We start from the raw sequence: 25,216 nt of genomic DNA, 5'->3' as shown, positions 1-25,216 counted from the left end.
CTTGGGACTGATGTCAAAGCTAATTCAAAGCAAGCTTGAGGCATCCGAATTTGGCTTCAGGTTCTGGTCACATTTAAACTGTTGCTGATTCTAGAAGGTCAGTGGTGGATGAGTGCTGTGTTTTCTGGGACCTCTGCAAGTGGCTGTATGTCTAATGAACTGCTTAATCACATATGGAGAACAGAGATGAGGAAATTTAGACAAGTGGAGAACCTGTTCTGTAAGATTTCTTGTGTCCCAAAATCACAGTGAGCTATAAAGGGCTATCGACCTGAGGTTCAATTCAAAATGACTTCAAACCAATTGCAGATTTTATTGAACTATCTGTTCAATTAGGTGTCAAAATTGTTCCTTCAGGGCTGCAGAAGGGATCTGATAGGTACAGAGAAATGTTAAAACTCTTCTCTGGTGCTGCAGCTTCATTCCTTAATTTAGACTTAAGAAACAAAGTGGTCTTTTAATTCAGGATTGTTCCATCTTTTGTATTACGAGTTACTGCTACCAGTTTTACTGGTTGTTGTAAATTCTCTTCAGACTTTCAGGAGTTTTAGAAATCTTGAGTCTTTAAAAAAAAAACCAACATTTTCTAGTTACTATATTATCAGAGGAACAGAGGGGCTGCAGATTGAGGCTCAGGAGTTGGAAATCTCAGCTGTAAAGAAGCCTTTTCATCTCTGTGAGCATGATATATTTGTTGGACCAGAGCAAGAGTCCAGCAAAGGGTTGATGAAAATTATATATGGAAAAAAATCTGTATGCTGTGAAGTGGGAGAGTCAAGAGGTGCAGTGCCAAGTGAATTATCAAAGGTGCAAGTCCTGGTGCTGTGCATTTTAGCAGTATGACAAGATGCAGTCAGATCATTTTACTGCTATCAAGTCATTTTGCAACAGGCTACTAACTAGTTTAAAATAGTATTCTTTTGAGGTGAAACAGGCATCTGGTCTGAAGCCTGCAGAGCAAAGCACAGAGCAGTATCTAGTGGCCACATAGTGCTTGACTTCCACTGTCTAAAAGCAGAATTGAGGTCTTGCTGTTCATGTTCAGCAATGTAACCTCTCAGCATATTTTCCATGTGCCTAATCTTTCTGTTGGATTGCTTTAAACAGCCTGTGTAGCCTAAGGCCAAATTCTGGCCTTGGAGTTGTAAGTGATGATACTTCAACGCCTCGGATTCAGCATTCATGCTGTGTCCTTTGCCAGGACAACTATTCAAAACTTTCCCTCTTCCATAAAATAATTGAGTTAATTTCTTGGTGTAAGCAAAGTGCTCCAAGTATTTTGTGGTACAAAGTATGCACCAGGTTCTGTATGAGAAGTTACTGGGTGGCTGCTGTGCATTTTCAGTCGCCAGTTCTCCATGGTTTAAAAGCCTTGTGCAGTAGGTGAGATTTTTACTTCTTGTACATCAGCATTTATCAGTCAACAAAATGTAATTGAAGTTGGTTTTGGTGCTAGCTGTGCTCAGAAGGGTTGATGCTACCTTGTACAAATAACAGAGCAGAAGCCAGGTTCCTAACTTGTGTCTTGCCAGTAAGCATCTTAAATAGCATCTGTCTGCTGAAGGGTGCCTCTGTGTGTTGTTATGATACTCTGTATTCACTGCTTCTCGCAAGCATACCTGTCAGCTAGGTTTTCCAGTTTAAAAGAGATTTTTCTCAGTGCTGTAGATTTAATCAGAGGCTGAAGGCAGGCGCTTTTGCTTTCCTGTGTCAGCACCTCTAACAAAAGTTCAGTGCAGCAAATCACGCTTCCAGTGGTATTTGTGCAGCAGCTGCTGTTTGCACAAGTCTAGCTGAAGGGAACTTGGTAAGAAATTCAATAGCAAGGAGGAGCAAGTTGCTAAAAATACTGAAGATCAGCTCTCAGTGGCAGTCACAGGAGGCTCAGTGGAAGAAATCAGAGTACTTGACTGTGTACAAGTTCAGGAGGCAAACTTTAGGTTCCTTTGTTTTGTTGGTTGTATTGTGCTTGTGACTCAACCCTATCTGCTTAGAGGACACTAAAAGCTGTTTGCTCAAGTCATGCAATTTTTGCCAGCTCTGTAAAAGTTCATTATTGTAGCCCTGCCCCAAAACAAAACAAAAAACCCAACCCACCCACTCCCCCCCCCAAAAAAAACCCAACCAACCCTTTCAGTGAACCCCTTTTCAGTGAAAGAAAACCTCTAATGAAGCCTGGATTTTCCAGGACCGCTCAAGTCAGTCCTGTTCCAGTGTTCTTGACTTTGCTTAATAACTTTCTGTAAAAGATTACAAATTATTTCATGCTTTTCTGAGCCATATATGAGCTCCCTCTGATGGCTAAAGCATAAAATTCTTTTCCTTGGCTTAGAAAACAGACCTCTGTGTTAAGGAAGTTAGTGAATTCAAAATGTGTTGTTAAATGCACTGAGTATTGCTCCAGCCTGGTTCAGCAGGAATGCTACCTTGTGGGGATTGCAGTCTGAATTATAGAAGTGCAAACAGAGTAGGTTTGGGATGAAATTCTTGTTTGAAGTAACTCAGTTACTATGTGTGTTTAGTGTAGTAAGTGGGAGTCAGTCCTCTTGGTGGGTTGATGGGCTTGATGAAATTACACAAGCAATTAATTTGGCTGTGAACAAAGCATTGAGAAGTGTGTTCAGTTACACACTTGGAAGATTCATTGAAATCTAAGTTCTGGTGTTAGTACAGGAATTGTGTATTTCAAACCACAGGCAGAACCAGTTGGCTATTTTGCATATTCTTTAGCTGAGCATCCATCCCTATTTTTCTCCTCAGCAGCATAATAGATAGGTACACCCTGTCATTATGGATCATTATCTTATCACTTTGCAAGACAGTTTACCTTTGCAGTCTATGGGATCCTCCCTCCTGCCATCCACAAAGAATTTCACAGTGGGAAACTCTCGAATATTGAATTCTTTTCTCAGATCGTGCTGGTGAGTGGCATCAATTTTGCCAAACTGGATCCTTGGAGCTTCTTTCTTAAGCTGGCCTGCAGCCTTAGCAAATTCTTCAGACAAATTCTGAGATGCCTGAGATAAGGAAACATCTGGAAAAGGTCAACCAAAAGCAAGTGAGTTACACAGGATGCTGCATTGGAGCTCTTCAGGGGAGGTGGTTGTCTTTGTTAGCTTGGGGGATTGAATAAGCTGGTTGATGACTGAAAGAAAGGAGAAGATATTTTTACTTCTTTGTATTGGTACTGATTGTTCATCATACCACATGTCCTTGGACCACTCACTGTGAACAACTAGCAAGATTGTAACAGTCTTCTGTTGGGAAGAAATGGCATGGAATTAAAAAGTAGTTTGACTGTGAGTTAAAGGGAGGTCAAGGGTAGAGTTAGATATGTTAGGAGTCTTTGATAAGGTATTCTTTTGGTAAGCAGTTTATTGAGGCAAGCCTATGTAGTGCAGAAACTGACTTTCCAGATAAGATATGGACGAGGGAAGGAGAGCAGCAGAGACTGGCAAAGCAATTTTGCATGCCATGCTATGTGCCAGCCTTTCTCTAGCTCAAATGGCACTTGTGTGTTTGGAGGAAGAAAGGCTACCCTAGTCTGGGCCCTGGCGCTCTGTGATAACAGGAAAAACATGAAACATATAAGCTGTAACATGGAACAAAAGACAAGAGTAAGGAACTAATCACACAGTAGCTGCTCTATATTCAAAGTCAAAAAAGAGGCAAAATCCTGGAGCTTTACAGCTTTGCATCTGGGGTTCAATTAACTTTTTAAAGATAAATTTGAGATACCCTGTCTTGTCAAATTTGTTTTACAGTAAAGAGCAAAGCCTTTTTCTTTAGAGTCTGCATAGAGAAGTTGTCACCAATACACTTTTCAAACAGCAAGAGGTGAAAGACATCAATTTAGTCTTGATTTCATATATTTATGTGTGTTCTCATGTGTATATGTCTCTACATTCAGGCATATACTTACACAAAGACATGTATACATGTGCCAAAGCATGAACCTTACAAATTATCTTTTGTTCCTTCACAGAATGTCAAATCCACTTCTCTACAGCCTACCTGGGGAAGACATTGCCCAACATAATCAGAATCAAAAAGTAAGTGAACCTTTCTGTATGAGTTCTGATAAATGAAAAGTAAACCCACCAGTCTGACTCGGTGCTGAGTTACAGTTCTTGCATTATTAGTCATTAACCTTGCTCTGAATCCCTGGTACCAGGCATTTTCTTCCACCTAGCTTCTACAGCAAAGGATGTAGAGAACAGCATTAAGTAGGATCATAGAATCAGTAAGGTTGGAAGAGATCTCAAAGATTATCGAGTCCAACCTGTCACCCAAACCTCATGAACTAAACCATGGCACCAAGTGCCATGTCCAGTCACCTCTTGAACACCTCCAGGGATGGGGACTCCACCTCCTCCCTGGGCAGCACATTCCAGTGGCAAATAACTTTCTTTGAAGAACTTTCTCCTCACCTCGAGCCTAAACTTCCCCTGGTGCAGTTTGAGACTGTGTCCTCTTGTTCTGGTGCTGGTTGCCTGGGAGAAGAGACCAACCCCCACCTGGCTACAACCACCCTTCAGGTAGTTGTAGAGAGCAATGAGGTCTCCCCTGAGCCTCCTCTTCTCCAGGCTAAGCAATCCCAGCTCCCTCAGCCTCTCCTCGTAGGGCTTATGCTCAAGGCCTCTCCCCAGCCTCGATGCCTTTCTCTGGACACGTTCAAGAGTCTCAATGTCCTTCTTAAATTGAGGAGGCCAGAACTGGACACAGTACTCAAGGTGTGGCCTAACCAGTTCCTTCCTCCAAAACATTAATGTCATAGAGCCTTCCAAGTTCTATACCTACAAACCCATCTTGGCTTAAACTCACTGAAGCCCCCACACTGGAACAGCTGCTTCAGCTGCTAACGTGTCAAAGGGGGTCCTTGTTAGAATGGAATGGAATGGAATGGAATGGAATGGAATGGAATGGAATGGAATGGAATGGAATGGAATGGAATGGAATGGAATGGAATGGAATGGAATGGAATGGAATGGAATGGAATAGACCAGGTTGGAAGAGACCTTCAGGATCATTGCGTCCAACCCATCAACCAAGCCAACCCACCCAAACAGCTAACACATGGCACCAAGCACCCCATCAAGTCTCCTCCTGAACACCTCCAATGACGGCGACTCCACCACCTCCTTGGGCAGCCCATTCCAATGGGCAATCACTCTCTCTGTATAGAACTTCTTCCTAACATCCAACCTAAACCTCCCCTGGTGCAGCCTGAGACTGTGTCCTCTTGTTCTGCTACTGGCTGTCAGTGTCTATTCTGGGGGCACTCAGATACCATGGTGATGGATAGAAGGTGCTTCTCAAAATTAAGTAAATGAGTCTTAAGGCATCAGTCCAAAGCAAATAGTGTCCTAATTGCTTGTAAAACTGGTTTCATCAAATAAATTCATTTTAATTTTGTAGAGGTATTTTCAAGGAGATTTTGTACTAACTCCAAGCTCCTTATCCCAAATTATAAAAATACCTTGGAAGACTTTCCCCCAACAAGTCTGTAATGTGTTGTCTCCTAGAACAACAACCCCCCAAAAATGGAGTAGTATCTCAATATGCTCTAGAGATGACTGCAGAAAAATGTGATATCTGTTAGAAATTCTGACCTGTCAAGATAAGAAATAGCATCTCTGTCCTATAAAAATACTGCTGCTTCTAGGGACACTGTGTTGAGCCTTGGTGAAATATCTTTGCTTAAAGTCATTGCAAAGATACATGGACTTCTAAATAAAACATGGAGTATTTGCAAGGCAGTTGAAGAATGCTGCTGCACAATGACTGCATGTAGCAGGGTTAGCTCAGAACAGTTAGAGTTATGGGGCTTTCCAAGAGGAAGGGTGTATGGCTGTGGGCAGAGTGAATACAGAGCACAAGGCCTTCCAGCAGTTAGAAGGTCCAGCCCCTTCTGGGTGATTCCAAGGCAGTGGTTTACACCAGAGGCCATTTCGATATTGTGCCTTTTCCCTGATAAGCTCAGGCTGCACAGCTGTTTTACCACAACTGAGAGGTTGGACCAAATACTCATTGCACAGTGGAACAGGACCCTCTTGGGAAGAGGCAGAAGAAATTGTTGGTGCAGTCTAGACACAGAAGCTGAAGCCATGTAGAGGCTTCCCAAACATACAGGGAATAATGAGCTCTATGGACATTAGGATAGGATAGGATAGGATAGGATAAGATAGGATAGGATAGGATAGGATAGGATAGGATAGGATAGGATAGGATAGGATAGGATAGGATAGGATAGGATAGGATAGGATAGACCAGGTTGGAAGAGACCTTCAAGATCATCGCGTCCAACCCATCAACCAATCCAACCCACCTAAACAACTGAGATCAGGACATGTATAGAAGTTGTCTGGGGGTTGTTAGAACCCATTTTTTTCTCTGAAATATTTCAATTCCAAACATATTTTAAGAAAGACCTCTTAGCACTGAATGACCTGAATAGGCAGAGTTGCAGGTAACCAGAAATGCAACTAGCATGCTTAGATGGTGGGAGTTGGTATCACAGAATCACCAAGGTTGGAAGAGACCTCAAAGATCATCAAGTCCAACCTGTCATCCAAGACCTCATGACTAGACCATGGCACCGAGTGCCACATCCAATCCCCTCTTGAACATATCCAGGGACGATGACTCCACCACCTCCCTGGGCACCCCATTCCCAATGGCAAATGACTCTCTCAGTGAAGAACTTTCTCCTCACCTCGAGCCTAAACTTCCCCTGGTGCAGCTCCTGAATGGAGCTGGGGAAAGTGATCACTGCACCCAGAGACTAGGAGAAATCCAAGTACCATTAGCCCACTAACTGTGAGACCAGAGTTCAGTGAGTGAAAAGCCTTCATCAGACAGGTAAAATCTGTTTCCTTGACTACCCAGAAAGCATGTGGAAACATCCTTCATGCACTTTGCCCCTGCTTTCCTGAGTGATTAGACTCCTCTTCAGCTTTCCATCAATTCCTTTTCATTCCACTCATTCTCGATTTGCCTCCCAGGTGCTTTATTTTTCAAGATGCTTGAGTGTTGCAGGGAAATCATCACTCCTTTTATTTGGATGAATTTCGTTTTGCTTCCTCTGATTTTTTTTATTGACACCAATCGCTTCAGGCATCGAAGCGAGGGAGCAGCTGCCGAGGGGAACAGCGTCGCAGACTCAAGGAGAGATGAGAGGCAGCAGTATGCAAGGGCAGACAAAGATGGGAGGTAACAGAGCTGGTGGCCAGGACACCAGGGAAAATGTGTGAGTGGTGGGATGTCTGTAGAAACCAGAGTGCTGTGCCACAGAAATGAGAGGCACTTCAAAGGCTGTTAGCTGAGGAATAGCTTTGTATCGACAAGAGGGGAATGTATTCAGTATCAGTTTTTAGTTGTAAATAAAAATAAGGAGAAAAAACCCTGTTGAGTTTTTTTTTCCTGTACAGTGATCTTGACCTGTCTTTTAGCAATGTCTCTGAATTCCCTCTGACACTGTGTAGTTGCTGTTTTGTGAAGTGTCCTTTTCAAAACAGATGAGAGCCTCCAAATGAGCATCTTAACAGATTTGCCACCATTTGACTGTGGGTACAGAAGATCCTGAAGACAAATTATCCAGTGTCTGAGAACAACTCAGCTCTTTGGCTCAGATACAGGAAGAATTAAAGAGGGCCCCAGAAGTAGGAGAGTTAAAAGCACCTGTGTGGTGTCCTCTTGGATTTCTACTCCTTTATTTTCTCTTTGATAACCACTGGCCCGCACCCAGTCATCTTTTAGCACTGCTTGCAGGAGGGAGGCACTAGCACCATTTCTGCAGCCACTTTGCTCAGACAGTATTACCACCTTGTCTCTGTGAGGAGAGGGTCCCACACTGAAGAACAACATCATGTTTTTAAGCAGCTTCCCTTGTGACTAACTTTTCCCTTATTTTAGGAACTGCTGCAAGAAAGCCTCCCTCTAAAGGTCATGTAGAGCAAATCTCATACACACATTCCCCAAAGGAAGGGTGCTTGCTCTGAGTGTATTTTGCTTGAAGCCACGCCAAATAGATATGGCAAAGGTGGGAAGAGAACCAGAAATCATGTACTTTGAGAGATTTTCTCTTGAGCACAGCAGTAGGAGCTGAAAACTTTCCACTGAGAAGGACAGAAGCAAGCATTTCCAGAGATCTGGGGAGTCAGACATCCACCAGGCTCTGACCCTTTCTTGAATTCTTCTGACAGGTAGGAGAAAGTGGTGTTAGCGTGTGCTCTGCACCCATTTTGTTTCCTAAAATATGCCACTACCCAAATTAAAGGCTTACAGAAACAGAGCTGTAAGGGACTTGGAGAGGTCATTGGTCTGGCCTAAGGCAAAGTTAAACCACGTCTAACCCAGTCTTGAGACCTGTTTGACTAATCTGGCTTCAAATATTGCCATGGATGGAGATAGAACAGCCACCCTAGACATTAACATTCCAGCTAAATGGTCATATTTATCCCTGCCTATGCTGTCTGGTGTGTTTAAACCCATTCTATTGTCAGTGAACATGCAGTTTAATACCTGCTGCTTTGCAGAAACAGTCTACTTGGATGCATTTAACACTTCTCCTCTCAGTCACAGTGTGGTCAGGCGCTGATGTAGGCTGATATTCTACCCTTGGGCTGAAGCATGTTGTGAGCTATTTCTGCCTCTCTGTTCCTGGGAAGGCCTTAAAGAAGAATGGTGTTCACTATGCTCTTTGGGGGATCTGAGGGCTATTCTTGCATAATGGAATACAAGACAGTTGGAAAGCCCTGTGAATACCATTCTGCCAACAGAAAATTGGAAAGCTTTATGAAATGAAACAGGAGATGAGCTTTACTGTGCTCAGATACTTGCTGTCCCTGAGAAATCCAGAGTAACCTAACACCTGACTTCAACTGCTTACAGTTTGCTTTCAGCATTTGTGAGTTTCAGTGTACAAAGTGGATGTGTTGTGGGGTTATTGGTTTTGTGTTTGTTTTGGGAGTTTGTGTGTGTGAGTGCTGCTCCTTGGGTTTGGGTTTTTCCTGAGGGGAGGTTGTTTTGGGTTTTTTTGTTGTTGTGTCTGTATGTTTGTTTTCCAAAAAGCAACATTTCTGCAGTGAAAGTCAACACAGGGGCTTATACTCAGTTGAAGTGTACTGTAAACAGTCAAACTCCCATGAAGGCAACACTGATACAAGATCTGTTTTCTGCTGGTGTCAGGTGCTCTGTATTCCTTGTGCTAACAAGCATTTGTGTGATATGTAGACCAGTTTAATGTGGATGGAGGGACCCCATAGACTGCAGCAGAGAAGTGCATTCAGTTGCACCTTGAGATGAGGTGCTCCTAGTACATGCAGAGCACCTAACTCAGCAGGGCAGGCAGAAGGACTTGCTTCTGTGGGAGAGTAAGGCACATCACTCTGTGGTGCTTGCATTCATTAATTTTTTCCAGTGTTGTCTGTCTTCCTGAAAACCAGGAGAAGCTGGAACCTATTGCTCCTGTGTCTCACGCTGTGTGCCGCCCCTTCGGCTACTTTGTCCTCGCATAGCGCTGTTGGGATGAGTGCAGAAGAGTGACAGATACTCTGAGTCATTACTTTGTTTCCATGCTGGGTACTTGCCCAGTGTACTTTGCTCTACTGGTAAAGGTGGCCTGATACTGCTTGGCAGAAAGTCAGCCTATGTTTTTATAGTAAACCTTGCCTGAAAGAAGGCAGACCTGGGACACTCTGAAGGTGGAACTGAAGGGCATTGAGAGAATTTGGGAGCTGCTGGGTAGAAGACATCTCCTGATAAATGTTGTGGGACTGGTAAGTGAGTCATGATAGGCAGTAGGGAAAGTGTTGGTTTTTTCTTGTAACAGATAGGCATAAGGCAGACCCTCAAGTCTTGTATCAAAGTTTGGAGCTCAAAATATTTCCTGTGTTGGTGCAGCACCAGACAAAAATAGTGCTGTTAAGCATGGGATTTCTTTCCATTCTCTGTCTGTCTCTCAGTGATTGAGGGACAGCTGAGTCTCCTCTTCAAGAAGAGAAAGGTCTCAGGTCTTTCATTTGCTCTATATTTCTGAGGCCAGTTTATGGCAGCCCCACAGATTTCCTGTGATCTGGGGGATACAGCTTTGGCTCTCATTATCTAAGTTCCCTCAGTAGCTCCACGTTCACACAGACTGTTTATTTAAATAGCCTGTTTTAAGAAGCAGGACATAAAATATCAGGGCTTGTCAGCTTCTCTCTGCAGGTGCCTGTGTGCCCCATGTTTAGTCTCTCTGTGCTGCAGCAATGCAAGTGATTATAGCAAATGAAGCAGCTTTGTGGAGTCATGTTTCCTACATCCCCCGGGGCAGTGCCTCACTGCCCCAGAGGCTGCTTAGTGGCAGGTCTCCAAAAGGAGCTGTTGAGACTGAGAACGGTGCCTTCTAGGGAATGTGTCTGGGCTGTGGAGCTCATCACTCTCCGGAGTGATTCTCTGCAAGGACTGTAAATGGATTTATGGTTTGTGAGAGAAAGGCAATCTGTGAGTTTTCAGTAAGCCCTTCAGACAGAAATGGTGACTTGAATCCCAACCCACAAGGCAGGGAGGATCTGTGGAGCAAGGTGTGGTGGAGGAGCAGTATTTCATTGCTGCCTTTTCTGGAAGGTGCAGTATGCAGTGGAAGTGTGTGTTTGTACATCCCTGCTGAAGAAAAGCAGTTGTGAGGGTGGTGAGGTCCAAGACTGTGCTCTGAATTAGGAGTAAGAAATCCTGATGTGTATCTCGCATGTCCTTTGCCTGCCCAAGTCCCTAGGTTGCTGTATTCTGAACAATTCTTTCTTCATCTCCTGTCTCTTTATGTTTCTCACACATCTTCTTTCCATTCAGGATTAGGTCGAAATCCTGCAGTCTGTGGCAATACCTCACTGCTGATCAGCTTTGCCACTGTTAGGGAAGTTTGGCTACAAACTCTTCTTTGACTTGGACGTTTATGTTTTGTGCTTTGAATCAGCTCTTACAAAGCTGAAAACAGAGCTTGACTAAGGTTTTTCCAATAAATATGTTCATTACCAAAGTAATGCATCTTCAGAGAGTTCACAACTGCAGACTGAATTTGGCAAATACCTTTTTGACCCTCTACAATTAAAAAGTTAAATCTCTCTAAGTTTCAACACTTTAAAAAGCTTTTCAAGAATCTTAAATGAGTTCTAAAGAAATTTATGATGTGATTGCCAAGCCAAATCAACAGAGACAAAGCTTTTGCTGCCTTACATAGGTTGAAGAATTTCTGCTACCAGCAAGCTGCTAGGAAATAACAGCTCCATGTTTGTGCTGTGGGAAATAAGGCAGCTTATGAACTTGTAGACCTGTAACACTGTGAGAATGTACCATTTGGCTTTTGCTTTTATGATTTGCTCTCTGTAAGGTTCAGATGGCCAGACCTTCTAACAGAGTCAGTTACTCAAAAGCCCCCACTAGTTCTCTCCCCTGAACCTAACAGAAAAGCCACAAACCAGCCTTCACCTAATCAAGTGCTAATGTCAGGGGAAGAGCCCAATGTAATGCAATACAGACACCAAGATGTTGCTGCAAAAAGACATTTCCTGAAGGCCAAACGCACACAGGAGAGATGACATCAGGCAAAAACCTCATGCAGAGCACTGATAAAAATGAAAGAGGTAGAAAATCCCCCTCTGGTTTGTAGTTGTTTGGTTTTTTTTCAATACCTATGTTTTCACCCAGCAGTGCTGGCATAATCTGTGCAAAATAAGGCAGTGGGAGCAGAGAATGTCAGCTCGGCACCCTGTGTGAGGACTCGTCTTACTCACAGCATCTGTCTTAAGTAGTAAGCTGGTATTTAAGCACCCCAAAAAGGCATAAATTACTGTAGTTATGGTTAGAAATAGGTACATGGAGCAAAGCAAAACAAACAAGGACTACTTGAGGACAAAGCAACAATAATACAACATACCTAAGTGCCCCAACATCAGTCATGCTCTGCAGAGACATCAGGGTAAGAGACAGTGGAAATTGATACTCACAGAATTCCACCAGCAGGTACTTTGTTTCCTTCAATGCTCTGTCAAGGTTGCTCTTTTTCAGCAAGAGTACATTGTTCTCCTTTTTTATTTTGGCAAGTTTGGTTTTCTTTAGCCTTTTTTCATCTGGGCCTATGCTGTCTGCTGCCAGGAAGCCTGTGAGAAACAATAATGGCAGAAGGAAAAACTGATGTGTCTTCATCTTGTCCAGTAACTAAGGGAAAAAAGAGCAAAGGAGCACTGAGCAGCAGGGTTGGCTGCTCAAATGGCTGCTGTTGTACCAGCCAAACTAAGGGGCTGATAAGGTTGATAAAAGGAGTTTGCCACCAGTGGAGCCAACTGCACCTTTCCATGGGAAGGTTAATATAGTTAATTACCTCTTCATCTTTAGCAGTGTTTGGGGGGGGAAATGAAACATCTGTGGGGAAGATGGGTTTACTGTTTCTGTAAACAACCAGAAGCCTGTGGAGAGGGTGAGAGAGCACAGGGAGAAATACTTGCCTGCAGAAGCACTGGGCAATGCGTAGTGCCCTTATCTAGACAGCCTGTTCTTGTCACTGCTACCAGTGCAGAGCTGCAGACAAAAAAAGCAAGGTTTCTGCAACAGTATTTGAGGGCTGCTTCTGTCCTTAATATTTAGCTGCCTGTTGCACTTTGGAAGATACTTATTATGGAGCTGAATCAGAGCATGCTGAAGTCGGAGAAAAACCCTCAGTGCTTTGCATACGTGATTTTCAATGTCTGTTTGTTGTCTGTGAGGCTCCTGTCATCTCTGATTAAGTGCCGAGTGGTAGCCAAAGTAAGACCCTTCTTTGTGGGCTAAACTGGAAGATTTTGCCATTAGTTTTCAGTGGTAGCACCATTCAAGGCAGCTAATATATATGCAGTAAGCTGAAGGGGCCAAATGTACTGTTTCATCCTTAGGATAGTTATCAGCTGTGTCTGGGAGCTGTGAGACCTCCTTAGCTATGCTTTGCAGAATGTTTTAAGAAACATCTTACCAGAAGATTACGAGGGCTCCACTTGCTAAGAAATTCCTGTTTCTGGAAACATCTGCCAGTCTCTAATTGCAGCAGAAAAATCTTTGACCCTTAAGCTGTAGTGAAATTTGTGAACTGGACACCCAAAGCTGTAGCCTGTCTAGAGGGAACCAGGTGTTCTGGTGGTTGTTTAGTTAGTATGTACAAGGACTGAGCTGGCTTGAGGACAGGTGGATCTGGATTAGTAGAAATAACCTGAGAGGTGAAGAAATTGCCTGCAATAGTGACTTTTCCTTCCTCCTGAAGAGTGGCAAGTGCTGCTTCACTCTTCCTTAGACTAAAGGATGACAAATCTGGGTTCAGGAGGGCACTCCTAAAAGGAAGGACTGTTTGTAGTGGTCCTTGGTGTGGTGGTCTCCATTTTCATGGGGTTGAAGGATCTTGGATGGCTTCAGCTTAGGTTGCTTTCATGCCTTTTGTGAGTGGATCTGGGTTTCAGGTCAGCTCTTTCCTATCAACCTCAAAGGCTTTGGATTGTAATGCACCTTCAGATGTGTTCTGTTAGCACTCCTGCTGAGCACCTAATGAAACCGGAGGGAGCTGTGTAGTCATGGTGCTTGCAAGGCAAGATCACACATAAATACAGATGCAACAGTCAGATGCAAAGGAAAAAGAGAAAAAACAAAAAGATTAGAGTCACCTGTTTGACTTTGTGGTGGTAATCTCTTCATAACAGGCTCTTTTCCAAATGTATTTTTCAAGTAACATCCTAGAAAGGTTGAAAATGCATCTTTCAGAATTGGAGGTTACAACTAACAGGACTATTTTATCTGAACAATAAAAACACAGGTATTTATAAAAGGGGTGGAAAGTTTAGAGATGAGAGATGACATTCATCCTTCAGCTGACAAAGTAGAGGATGAAGATGGTTAACACAAAAGCAGTGCACAATCTCTTTGCCAAAAAAAGGAGGAACGCTTAGTTTGAGATCGCATGAAATAATGGGGGGGGGAAACCAAGCAGCTGCACAACCAACCTATTTGCTCAAGTTGCTTTGCATTAATTTATCCAACATCCCAAACAGCATCCAACACCTGGCTGGTTTCACATGTATTTTATTTTTTCAGATAACTGATTCCTGGAGGTGTGCACCTGATTTTTTCCCCCACCATTTGATACCACATCACTTATCATGAGAACGTTAATGAAATCATGGATTCCTCAGTGTCTGCAGATTATCAGATCACCCTGCAGGTCATTCCATGGACAGAACAGGCTTCTAACATCTCAGATTATTTCTCATTATGACTCTATAAACCAGTGTAAAAAGGAACTCCCAGAATACTTCAACTTTGCAAGCAGTGTCCTAGATGAGTGGACACGACTAGACAAGGTAGGATTTTGCTTTTCCTTCACAGAAATTGGAACAAAGCTCAGATGATACAAATCAATTTTCCCGGTGAATGCTGGACAGAATTGGCTGCAGAGGAGAATGCACTGTTTTATTTTTGTTCTCAGAAATACAGCTATCACTTGAAGAGACTCAATGCCACAGGTGATTTCCTTAGTCTGGAGTTATTTTGGATTGAAGTGAATCATTTTAAGGTTTATCTTCTTATTTCAATATCTTCTGTTGTACTCTAGGATGGAATACGAGCAGCCAATCCAGCCTTTTGGTGGGTAAATGATGAGGGAGAGGAGGTAAAGTGGAGCTTTGAAGAGCTGGGATTTCTGTCTAGGAAAGCAGCTAATGTACTTTCTGAGACATGTGGTCTGCAGAGAGGAGACAAAGTTATGGCAGTTCTGCCTCGTGTTCCTGAATGGTGGTTAATGTGTATAGCCTGTATCCGAACAGGTGAGTGACCTTACTGATCTTTTGGATGCAGAAAGGAAATTAATAGAGGGTGTGAAAAATATGCTACATTAATTTGATAGACATGCAAGTAGGAATATGTTGCTGTTCCATGTGCAATTCAGCTTTTGCACAGAAGGAGAAAGGGCACCCTCCACACGGGAGCTGAAGTGCCATTGCACTTTGTGCTGAACAGACATGGTCCAGTCAAATGGATTCTATTCTATTGTATCCAAGATTTTGTGGACTGTGATGTGGGGAATCATTCAGTATCTCAGTGCCTCAGCTGCCCAAGTGTAAAATTTGGTAGACAGTTCTGAAGGTGCAAGAAGACTGAGATCAATCTGTAGGTCAGATCTGTTGAAATCCTTGGGAAAAGGAGGGACTGGACTGGACTGGAATGGAATGGAATAGACCAGGTTGGAAGAGACCTTCAAGATCATCATGTCCGACCCATCACCCAACACCATCTAATCAACTAAACCATGGCACCAAGCACCCCATCAAGTCTAAATCAAGTCCAAATTCACTAAAAAAAAATATTTCCTCCCTCTGAAAAAGTGATTTCAGTCATATTGTACTTGCTATCCAAACATATTTGCTCAAAATCCAAGCCTGAGGAGTATGTTGGCTGAGTGGTGTATGTAAGATAACTGACCTCCATCTCTGTTAATCTGGTTGCCCTCTACAACTACCTGAAGGGTGGTTGTAGCCAGGAAGGGGTTGGCCTCTTCTCCCAGGCAACCAGCACCAGAACAAGGGGACACAGTCTCAAGCTGCGCCAGGGGAGGTTTAGACTCGAGGTGAGGAGGAAGTTCTTCACCGAGCGAGTAATTCATCATTGGAACGGGTTGCCCAGGGAGGTGGTGGAGTCATTGACCCTGGAGGTGTTCAAGGGGAGACTGGACGTGGCACTTGGTGCCATGGTCTAGTCATGGGGTCTGTGTTGATAGGTTGGACTCGATGATCCTCGAGGTCCTTTCCAACCTAAGTGATACTGTGATACTAATTCCTTATTGAAATGAATAATGCCATTACTCCAGATGTGAATATAATCCAAATGCTGGCTTTATCATCCCCTTAATTATGTATATGAATAATCTCAACACTGCCTTCTTGAGTTGCAAGTCATGAAAGTAGTGCTCAAAATCATTCTAAATCTAGATGCTATTTGTTATCTAGATACCTTTCATGTGAATGCCACAAAACTCAGCATCAGTGGTGCAGGGTTTAGAGGTCTTTCAGGGCCATACGATCCCAGATCATTCCTAGGTCACAAATTCACCCAAGCTCTGCCTTCAAACCTGAGTTCTACTTGGCTCTTGGTTTCTCAGGGGATAAGATTTTGGCAAGGAGGTCAGCTTTGCTGTGGCTGGGGTCATGTCATGTGAATGTAGCAAAGACAAATGGTCCATTTTCTAAATTGCTTCTTGCCTTTTTTCCAGGAATTATTTTTATTCCAGGAACATCCCAATTAACAGCCAAAGATATTTTATACAGACTCCAGGCTTCAAAGGCCAAGTGCATCATTACCAATGATACACTGGCACCTGCAGTAGAATCTATCATGCCTGACTGCGAGTTTCTGAAAAGCAAACTAATTGTAGCCAAAAGGAGCAGAAATGGGTGGCTGAACCTCAAAGAGCTCCTTGCGTGAGTATCCAGCTGTTTTACCATCATCCCTGTGAGGTGAAGGAAGCTGTATCAGTCTGTTGACATTGCTAAATGCTGGGATTGTTGTCCAAAAGATGAATGAGTTCTGGTTTTTCCTCCCTCTGCCATCTATCTGTAACTACTGCATTAAGCACAAAACTCTCCCACACGCTTTTTGGGAGTTATACTCAGGTTTTTCAGCGTCTCCTTACTGAGCAGGCTACTCTCTGCTTCTACTGTGACCACAGTCCAAGCACATGGAGCACTGATCTTGCAGTTGTTTTGTGCTTGTCTTCTGGAGCCTCACCTTATGCCTCTTGAATGGAATGAGAAGATACCCACTGCCAGCTTTCTGTGCTCAGCTATCATGCCATCCGTTATGGTTTTTTGTTTGACTGTCTTGGTAGCCCAGACAATCTGAATTGTGCATAACTCCCTTGAACACAGATGATGTGTCTCAGTCTGCCTTGCCTGGCATAATAGCCTGAATCTGACCATCACTGACTTCAGCCTGGGAGACAGGATGTGTTGGGGCAAAAGTTGTTTATGTGTCTGTCTGCTGCTCTGTAACAAGCCCTTTTAGTGTCCTTGCAAAACAGTTGTAGACAATGCCTCAGGAATATGCTGTAGATGCTCACATCTTGAACATCAAGGCATACAGAGCACACTTGTGACTAGCAAAACAGACTCTGACCCATAGCTGTGGTATCTGATGCAACTCTTTATTTAATGAGACCATATAGTTATCTCCTAAACCTTAACAAATACCGTTTCCTTTGTGAAAAGCTGCCCATAGTAGCTGTCATTTACTATTCTGAAGGGTGGCATCTGCTGACCATGAATGTGTCAAGACAAGGAGCCAAGACCCAATGATGATGTATTTCACCAGTGGAAGTACAGGCTCTCCAAAAATGGTGATGCATTCCCACTGCAGTTACGGCATCGGATTTGCAGCCTCTGGCAGGTATGCTTTGTCCTTGCTCCCAGTGTCCTGATTCAGTGACATGGTCCCAATTAAATTGAAAATGTTACTGTAAAAACTCCCATAAGTTAGGTGCTTTGTGAGTGTAGGATCTTGCTTCTTCCTCACTTGTCCCCTTCCACAGTGAAAACCTCATTATTAAGAGGTTCTTGAAGACTGGGTTGGCATCACCACACAGTGTTCTGTTGCTCAAAGGGTTGACTGCAGAGCAGCATCCTTCTATTGAAATTAGAGAAGGTCAACTGCTTTAGTGTTTTGTAGTTTCCTTTAGCACCAAAGCCACCTTTAGTGTAGTGTTTCCTTTAGTACTAAAGCAACTTTGGACCATAGCGTTAAACCTTAGAAGTTACAGCGCAGTTTGGATCTGTGGCATGGTACTGATTTGCTTTCATCAAACATGATTATTTCCCAAGGCATTCTAAGTTGGATGTTGGCATTATAGAGTCCATAGAATTAATCTGGTTAGATTCTTAGAGAAATAAGATGGCTAATGATATGGCTAATCCACAAGGTGGGGGAAGCCTCTTCCAGATGGTCTGTTTGGTTTTTGATCTAGATCTGGATTCTGCATCTCGAGCCATGGATGTTTTACACTGTTCAGGAGAAAAGCAAATGCTGGAAACATTAAATAGGAGGGAATGAAGGGAAATAAGAGAGTGTTTCACAGCCTTGAGCTCTTAGAAATTTTCTAAATAGCCCCACTTGCTGACACTGCATCTTCTAGTGCAAGTCTCCTGCCCTTCCCTTTAATTGTGCTGTGACCTATACCTGAGTCTCTCTCACTCCATGAACCATTTCTTTTTCTTTGCTTTATCATCAGGCACTGGATGGCCTTGACTCCTTCAGATATAATGTGGAATACCTCTGATACTGGCTGGGTGAAGGCAGCTTGGTCCAGCGTTTTTGCACCATGGATCTGTGGGTCATGTGTCTTTGTGCACAACATGCCACAGTTTAAACCAGCAGTTATTGCAGAGGTAAGTGGAACATTTTATACTGTGACTTTTAGCTCCAGTTTACATAAATGAACCACGCAAGCTGGGCTCCAGTGTGTGGGTACCCACCTCTCTGTAACAGCAGGGATCATCCCAAGCAATTATTGCTCCCTTTGGAGTCCACTAAACTAGAGCAGTAAGTGTCCTGCCTCCTGGTTAGGCCATGTGATGTGGCTGGAATGTGAAGGAGAAGTGGTGAAAGATGCAAGATAAAAAAACTTCAGGATCACTGCTGCTTTGTCCCTTACTTAGCCTAGAGCTCACTTCAGGTACAGACTTCCAGCTACTTCAGGGTCAGCATGAGCATGGGCCAGTGATCAGAGTATGGCAGGGCCCTGTTATCCTGAGTTTTCAGTGAGCTGCCAGAATGCCTGTTCCTCCTCTCCTGCCATTTTGCAAAACCAGTTAGTTGGCTGATTTTCCTTGACACTCACCTATTGTGTGGACAGGAGACCCAGGCTCTCCCAAGAGTAAAACTGGAAAAGCTTTAGTCAAGTTCACTATTTTCACTTAGTCTTGAGCCTGGGACACAGTCACCTTGGAACTAGTACTCTCAGTAGTCATTCATTGAGGTGAGTGACTTTTGTAGGACAGAAAGTACACTTTCTACAGCAGTGTAGAGCCTGACTGGCAGAGCTGCTGCAGAGCCAGGGCTCATAGTCACTAATGCAGTCGGTCTCTGTGTTGAATGCATGTTGCATTGTTATGATTTCCCTTTTGCAGACATTTGAGCACATAAAGTTGTCTTAGCCACCTACACATTTACAAGGTCAGACACCCCATTAGATTTTCTCTGCAACAAGATAACTTTCTGTTTTCCTAGACTCTCTCAAAATATCCCATCACTGTCTTTTGCACTGCGCCCACTGCCTACCGCATGATGGTCCAACACGACCTGAGCAGGTACTGCCCATCTATCTGTCTGGAGGGGTTGCAGAGAAAAGCTGGGATACAATGCTGTGACAACTCTAGCTGTTTAGTTCTTTGTGTTGCTTAATACTATTTTTTTTTCAGTTAAAGGAAATCTGATTAGAAAAATTAGCTCTCAGAGGAGAAAGCTGGGTTTTGAAATAGGAGAATATAACTGGGTACCCCTTGGACCATTCAGGCTTCAGGAATGTGTCTCTGAAAAGACAATACAGAGGAGACAAGTGAGAATACTTTTAAGTTGTCACCTTCTCTGAACTTATGGTTCACAGTTAAGTTTACTTTTTAGGTAGGCCTGAATCAGGGAGTTAGTGGAGTATAGTAGTGTTGTCCCCATATGCTTGAGAACAAAGTGACCAGATAGAGGACTTCTACATGCTGAGAAAATTTGACAGCTGTCCTCACCAGTTTGTTACACCATGAAGCTTATGAGGAGTAGTCAGTGTGACTTGTAAAGCGTTTTCACATCTTCAGTAAGGTACTTGCTCTTCTCACAGAGGTCTTTCATCCTGACCACAGCCAGCCCTGATTTAGCAGAGAGTTCAGGCTCTGTGTTCCTTTTGCTCAGAACTGTGTCCAGTTCTGAAGCCCCTATTACAAGAGGGATGTGGAGGTGCTGGAGCGTGTCCAGAGAAGGGCCACAAGGATGAGCAGAGGGCTGGAGCACCTCTCCTATGAGGACAGACTGAAGGAGTTGGGGCTGTTCAGGAATGAAGCTGGAGGTGGGGAGATTCAGGCTGGATGTGAGGAGGAGGTTCTTCACCATGAGAGTGGTGAAACCCTGGAATGGGTTGTGCAGGGAGGTGGTCGAGGCCCCGTCCCTGGAGGTGTTTAAAAGCAGGCTGGATGAGGCTCTGTCCAGCCTGATCTAGTGTGGGGTGTCCCTGCCCATGGCAGGGGGGTTGAAACTAGATGATCCGTGTGGTCCCTTCCAACCCTGAATGAAACTATGAAACTATGAAAAATTCTCAGTGCCTTATTTGGTCTTGGATGTCAGCACACAACTCAGCTTTCCACCAGCATGAGATATGCTTATTCAGATTTCTCCTTTATTGCCACCTCTTCCAAGAATACACCTTTGTCACTCTTATTCCAGCAAAAATCTCCTACTTCCAGTGACACAGAGATAAACTACCTTGTCCTCAGTGGTAGCAGGAGCAATCTAGGAGTCAAATCCTGGACTGTGTAACAGGATGCTATAGTAATTTCCAAAGTAGCTTGTGAAGTTTAAGGCATACTTACATTGAAAATTGGGAGAGGCTGTTCAGTTAAGACCATTCACTGCCCTTTTGGGGAGTTAAGAGAATGACTTCCTTTGCTATTCCTCTCAAGCTACAAGTTCCCAAGTCTGAAGCACTGTTTATCTGGAGGGGAGCCACTCAATCCTGAAGTGATGGCAAAGTGGAAGATCCAGACAGGGCTGGATATCCATGAAGGTTATGGCCAGACTGAAACAGTAAGTTTGCATTCATTCTTGCAGTACAGCCTTTCAAAGGTAATGATTGCAGAGGCACAGTGTGCTTAATAAAACAGGGGCAAAGGTGGGAATCATTTTGATGAACTTTGGTGAAAAGTGGCTCTATATAATTATGATTCTGTAGTTCCAAAACCACCTACCTGCATATTTTTATATTTCTAGAAAGTACTAGAACTACAGAGTTTGTCTCCTGCAGAAACCATGCCAGAGATTCCCTCAAATCAAATAATTTGTAGTAGATGCCTTCATCATCTTTACTTAAAAGACAACACTTCTAACAAAGAGTTTGCTCAGGGTGTCACTTCAGTCCCTCTGAGGTTTTAATGAAAAATACTAAATCAGTTCACATCCCAGGCTTCTCCATAACTGAGTGCTAACAAAGGCATTAAGAGTCATGTTCCAGGCATTCTCTCCCCTTACCCTTCATATGGTCACAAATTAATTGTCCCATTACTGAAATAAAATCTGCAATATGTTCACATCTGCTGTCCTGCAAGTTGAAGTGTTTGCAGAAGAACCCACTGGCTCAGACTGAGCACAAGCAACCTCATTCCACAGGCCTCACCTGAAATCACTCTCAACTCACCTCTAATGAGCTGAAGAACCACAGTGCTTTAGTCCTCATCACAACAGTCATGAAGAGGTGTTGTGCCTAATGCAAACAATAATCAATTCTACAAAAGGTGTTGAACACATTTAAAAAGTAGTGATCTGTTCTGCAGGTGACAATATGTGCCACTAGGAAAGGAATGGAAATTAAACCTGGCTCTTTTGGAAAACCTGTTCCTCCTTACGATGTGCAGGTATGTTGATGGGGCACGTCTGAGCTCAGCTGCAGTTGTGGGTACAAGAGTAAGGGAATGCTGGCTGTGTCCCTCCTCTGTCCTGCACTGTACTGTAACAAGACATTGCACTGAGTTAATCAAAGCAATGATGATGTGTCCTTTCTGCAGATCGTAGATGAGCATGGGGCTGTTCTGCCTGTGGGAGAAGAAGGCACCATTGCTATCCGAGTTCAACCAACGCGACCCTTCTGTCTGTTCACAGAGTACTTTGTAAGTACAAGTTTGCCTGTCTGTGCCTGCTCAGGAGAGACCCATGGCAAAGTTCTGTTGGCTTATTCAAGGAGCAGGCTTTCATCTAAGATGCTCACAAGGTCTCACTAGGTTGTGTGAGGTCTTTGAGCCTGATCAGTACATTGCTCTGCTATTTGAGGAACAGACTGACTGGCAGAGTCTAACTTCAAGAGTCCAGAGGGGTACCTTGTTCCAGGCATGTAGCTGGCAGTTGGCAGGAGCTTTGTGTTCAATGCCTTACTCTTCCTTCCCATCCTGCTCCTGTTCTTGGTTAAGAATTAGTGAAGGAAGCCCTTGAAGTCTACTCTAATATGTCATAAGCTCAGGAAGGCTTTCCAAAGGGTATCTTTTAGCACTGTCAGGGGTACCCACAGGTTCATCTTTTAAATCTTTACAAGTTACATATTCTAGCATGCATGAATCTCTGGTGGCAGAGAAACTCTTTGTGCAGTTACCTGGCACACAGACAATCAGTACCTCCAACACAAGCTACAGCACAAAAACATCAAGTGTAGGTCATCATATGGCTTTGGTAGTGGCATAACAGTGCTATTAAAATGGGAATGCTCCACCCACTGAGAGCAGAGAGGTGTGAAAAACCCAAACATGTTAGAGAATTGCCATTTTGATTCAGATGAAAAGTCTGTTTAAGCTAGTGTTGTATCTGTGGTGGTGCTGAGTTAAGAAAACACTGGAATTAGACAATGTAAAGATACTCTCCACTGCATTTGAGCTCTCACATTGAATGAACTTTGGGGAACCTTTGGGTGTTTAATTCTCTTCTGAACCCTCATAATGTTTGGAGAGCAGTTGCTCACTGTGCATCATTCTTTTGGTTCTGTACTTCAATTCTGCTTCAATTTTTCATTATGGCTTCTCTTGTCAAGGTGTTTTTCCTGTACAATCTAGACTAAATAGATCAATATAGATAATGAAGTTTTTCTGGCTGGTCTCCTCATTCATGTTTTGGTCTTGAAGGTCAGGGGTAAAAAGTTTCCAGTGACAGGAGCTTATTGTGGCAACACCCTGCAAATGAGACCTGGGTTGTACACTGTAGTAATTTGCAGCAATTTGCTGGAGCACAGCTTTTCTCCCCTAGAATACCAATCCATGCATACATAAATGTTCTTTTCCACCTCCCACAGATTTCCACCACAAACCTGCTGATTAATGTGGCTCTGGTTTGGGTGTGGGTTTTGTTTGTTTGTTTGTTTTTGTTTTGTTTGTATCTTTTGTGCTTTTTGCTTTGGTGTTTTGCCTTTTTTTGGGGGGTGGGGTGGGTGTTTGTTTTACATCTTCAATTAGAAACAGTGTTGAACACAGTCATTTTGAGGAAAACTTGTAAAGTTGTCTTGATCATTACCAGCACCACTTCAAAGTAAATGCATTGCATTGCACTAATGCTTGGATACAGTTTTTGAGATGTTTGATCATTTCCAGGATAATCCAGAGAAAACTGCTGCCTGTATACGAGGAGATTTCTATGTCACTGGGGACAGAGGGATTATGGATAAAGAAGGATATATCTGGTTTGTAGCAAGAGATGATGATATCATTAATTCTTCTGGGTAAGTCACTCGCTTGTAGATTTGGTCATTTGCCTGTTCAAATTCAATCTGGGTAGAGCAATTGGATGGCCAGCCTGCTGCAGCTCTCCTGTCTGCGTTTCCTCCACAGGTATCGCATTGGCCCGTTTGAAGTGGAAAGTGCATTAATACAACACCCTGCGGTCGCAGAGTCAGCTGTTGTCAGCAGTCCTGATCCACTCCGAGGGGAGGTATAAAGAGAAAAATAAGATACAGAATGAAATCATCTTTATTCAAAGGATCACAGGGTGTTAGGGGCTGGAAGGGACCTCTGGAGGTCTTTGATCCCAACCCCCCCCTGCCAGAGCAAGGGGGTCTGTTTGCAGGCTGTGATGTGGGAAAAAAATTGGCTCTTCAGACTTACTTTGGCATCTTTTTGTCTAAGAAATAGAATTCAGATCATTTCTCTGTATTATTCTTTTAAATTTTCCAGTGTTTCTTTGAGCCCCAGGGTGAGATTTTCAGCTGCATTTTTGTTTTCTGCTCTCCAGCTTTTGGAAAGTTTAACAGTCTATAAGGCTAAGAAGAAACAACTAAAAAGGGAGAAGTAGCAAAAAGTATTGTGATGCAGAATATGTCCTTCAGAACATTGCAGTTGGAAGTAAGCAGACAGTGAAAAGGGAAATTAAAGAGAAAACTCACATTTTTGCCTTCTGAACTTTGGTACAAGTGTATCTGTTTATTCCCATCTCTGGAAGTTAATGGAGTCTCTTAACTTTTATGGCACAGGTAGTCAAAGCCTTCGTTGTTTTAGCTCCTGCTTATGCGTCACACGATCCAGAAAAATTAACTCTTGAGCTGCAGCAACACGTTAAGAAGGTGACTGCACCTTACAAGTATCCAAGGAAGGTAAGCACACCCAACAAGACAGGTCTTGTATCAACAGTTGAACAAGTTTTGTCCTACCTTGGCTTCTTTTCAACTTCATTCTGACAAATACTCCAGCCACGATAAGATGAAACAAAAGACAAGAAAAGTAAATTACAGAGTCTGCTGGAACTATAGCCTTGGCTTCAATGTATGTGCTAGGAAGGACCCAAGGGGGAAATGCTAATGTGACTAATCTTTGTCAGGGTCCAGTCTGTCTTTCATGAAGTTCTGAGGTTTTCACAGCAGCTCAAATGGGCAAGGCATTCAAATTTTACCAGTTTCTCCCTTGAACTCTGTCCAGACTCTCAGCCAAAGCAAAGGGGAATTTTCTGCTGGCATCAGAAGTATTAGCATCCACCCCTTACAACCAGGAAAGACATCAGTAATCCACTGTACTGACCACAGAAGGACTTATCTCTTCAGGTTTGTGGTACCTGGCCCTGCAAGTACTGCCCGTGCAGTCAGCTAAAATGTGTAGCAAGGAATTGGAGATACTCAAGGGCAGGCTCCACAAGGCTCTGAGCAACTTGATCTAGTGGAGGATGTCCCTGCTCACTGCAGGTGGGTTGGACCAGATGACCCTTAGAGGTCCTTTCCAACCCAAACCATTCTGTGAATTTCAGCATTCCATCCCCAAGCTGAGCAGCTTTCCTTCTTTTTACCCCATCCATGACAAAAGTGTGTCTTTCCTTGCATCTAGGAGATGAAACAGAATGTATTGGGCTAAAAGTGAGCATTTTCACCTTCCAGGTGGAATTTGTTCAGGAGCTGCCAAAGACAACTACTGGGAAAATCCAGAGAAAAGTTCTAAGGAGCAAAGAGTGGGGAAGAGTATAA

The 25,216-nt window shown here is 43.4% G+C and overlaps 2 protein-coding genes across 6 annotated transcripts in view; one reads left to right on the top strand and one right to left on the bottom strand.

The window, feature by feature from the left end:
• PDILT (protein disulfide isomerase like, testis expressed) overlaps positions 1-12,308 on the bottom strand; it is a 24,983-nt gene extending 12,675 nt beyond the window's left edge. For both annotated transcript variants that reach the window (XM_068146828.1, XM_068146829.1), the window contains exons 1-2: positions 11,985-12,308; positions 2,828-3,034 (exon numbers count right to left, since the gene is read on the bottom strand). In XM_068146828.1, the coding sequence (XP_068002929.1) occupies positions 2,828-3,034; positions 11,985-12,183 (406 nt within the window). In that variant the 5' untranslated portion in view covers positions 12,184-12,308. The remainder of the gene's footprint in view (positions 1-2,827; positions 3,035-11,984) is intronic.
• On the top strand, positions 8,156-25,216 carry LOC137445265 (acyl-coenzyme A synthetase ACSM3, mitochondrial-like). 4 transcript variants are annotated; one of them, XM_068146825.1, is made up of 14 exons: positions 8,156-8,204; positions 14,089-14,354; positions 14,606-14,816; positions 16,259-16,466; positions 17,287-17,430; positions 18,269-18,425; positions 19,267-19,346; positions 20,703-20,826; positions 21,570-21,650; positions 21,801-21,902; positions 23,364-23,491; positions 23,601-23,700; positions 24,239-24,358; positions 25,130-25,216. In XM_068146825.1, exons 2-14 carry the CDS (start codon positions 14,154-14,156, stop codon positions 25,214-25,216), a joined length of 1,743 nt encoding a protein of 580 aa, XP_068002926.1. In that variant the 5' UTR covers positions 8,156-8,204; positions 14,089-14,153. The 4 variants fall into 4 exon arrangements, with proteins under 4 accessions (XP_068002926.1, XP_068002925.1, XP_068002924.1 ...); XM_068146824.1 differs by lacking the exon at positions 8,156-8,204 and adding an exon at positions 8,848-8,908; XM_068146823.1 differs by lacking the exon at positions 8,156-8,204 and adding an exon at positions 9,670-9,779.

Source organism: Melanerpes formicivorus, unplaced genomic scaffold (genome assembly GCF_026170545.1).
Source record: "Melanerpes formicivorus ecotype bairdi unplaced genomic scaffold, bMelFor1.0.p_v2 SCAF_14, whole genome shotgun sequence".
NCBI lineage: Eukaryota > Metazoa > Chordata > Aves > Piciformes > Picidae > Melanerpes > Melanerpes formicivorus.
Note: the sequence above shows the minus strand (reverse complement) of the source record. Positions and strands in the feature narration are given on the sequence as shown.

Excerpts from the sequence above, each read along its gene's own strand:
- LOC137445265 (XM_068146825.1), top strand. The coding sequence starts at position 14,154 with ATGAGAACGTTAATGAAATCATGGATTCCTCAGTGTCTGCAGATTATC. Across the intron at positions 14,817-16,258 it reads TATAGCCTGTATCCGAACAG|GAATTATTTTTATTCCAGGA; the intron begins GTGAGTGACCTT and ends CCTTTTTTCCAG. Across the intron at positions 19,347-20,702 it reads GTCCAACACGACCTGAGCAG|CTACAAGTTCCCAAGTCTGA; the intron begins GTACTGCCCATC and ends ATTCCTCTCAAG.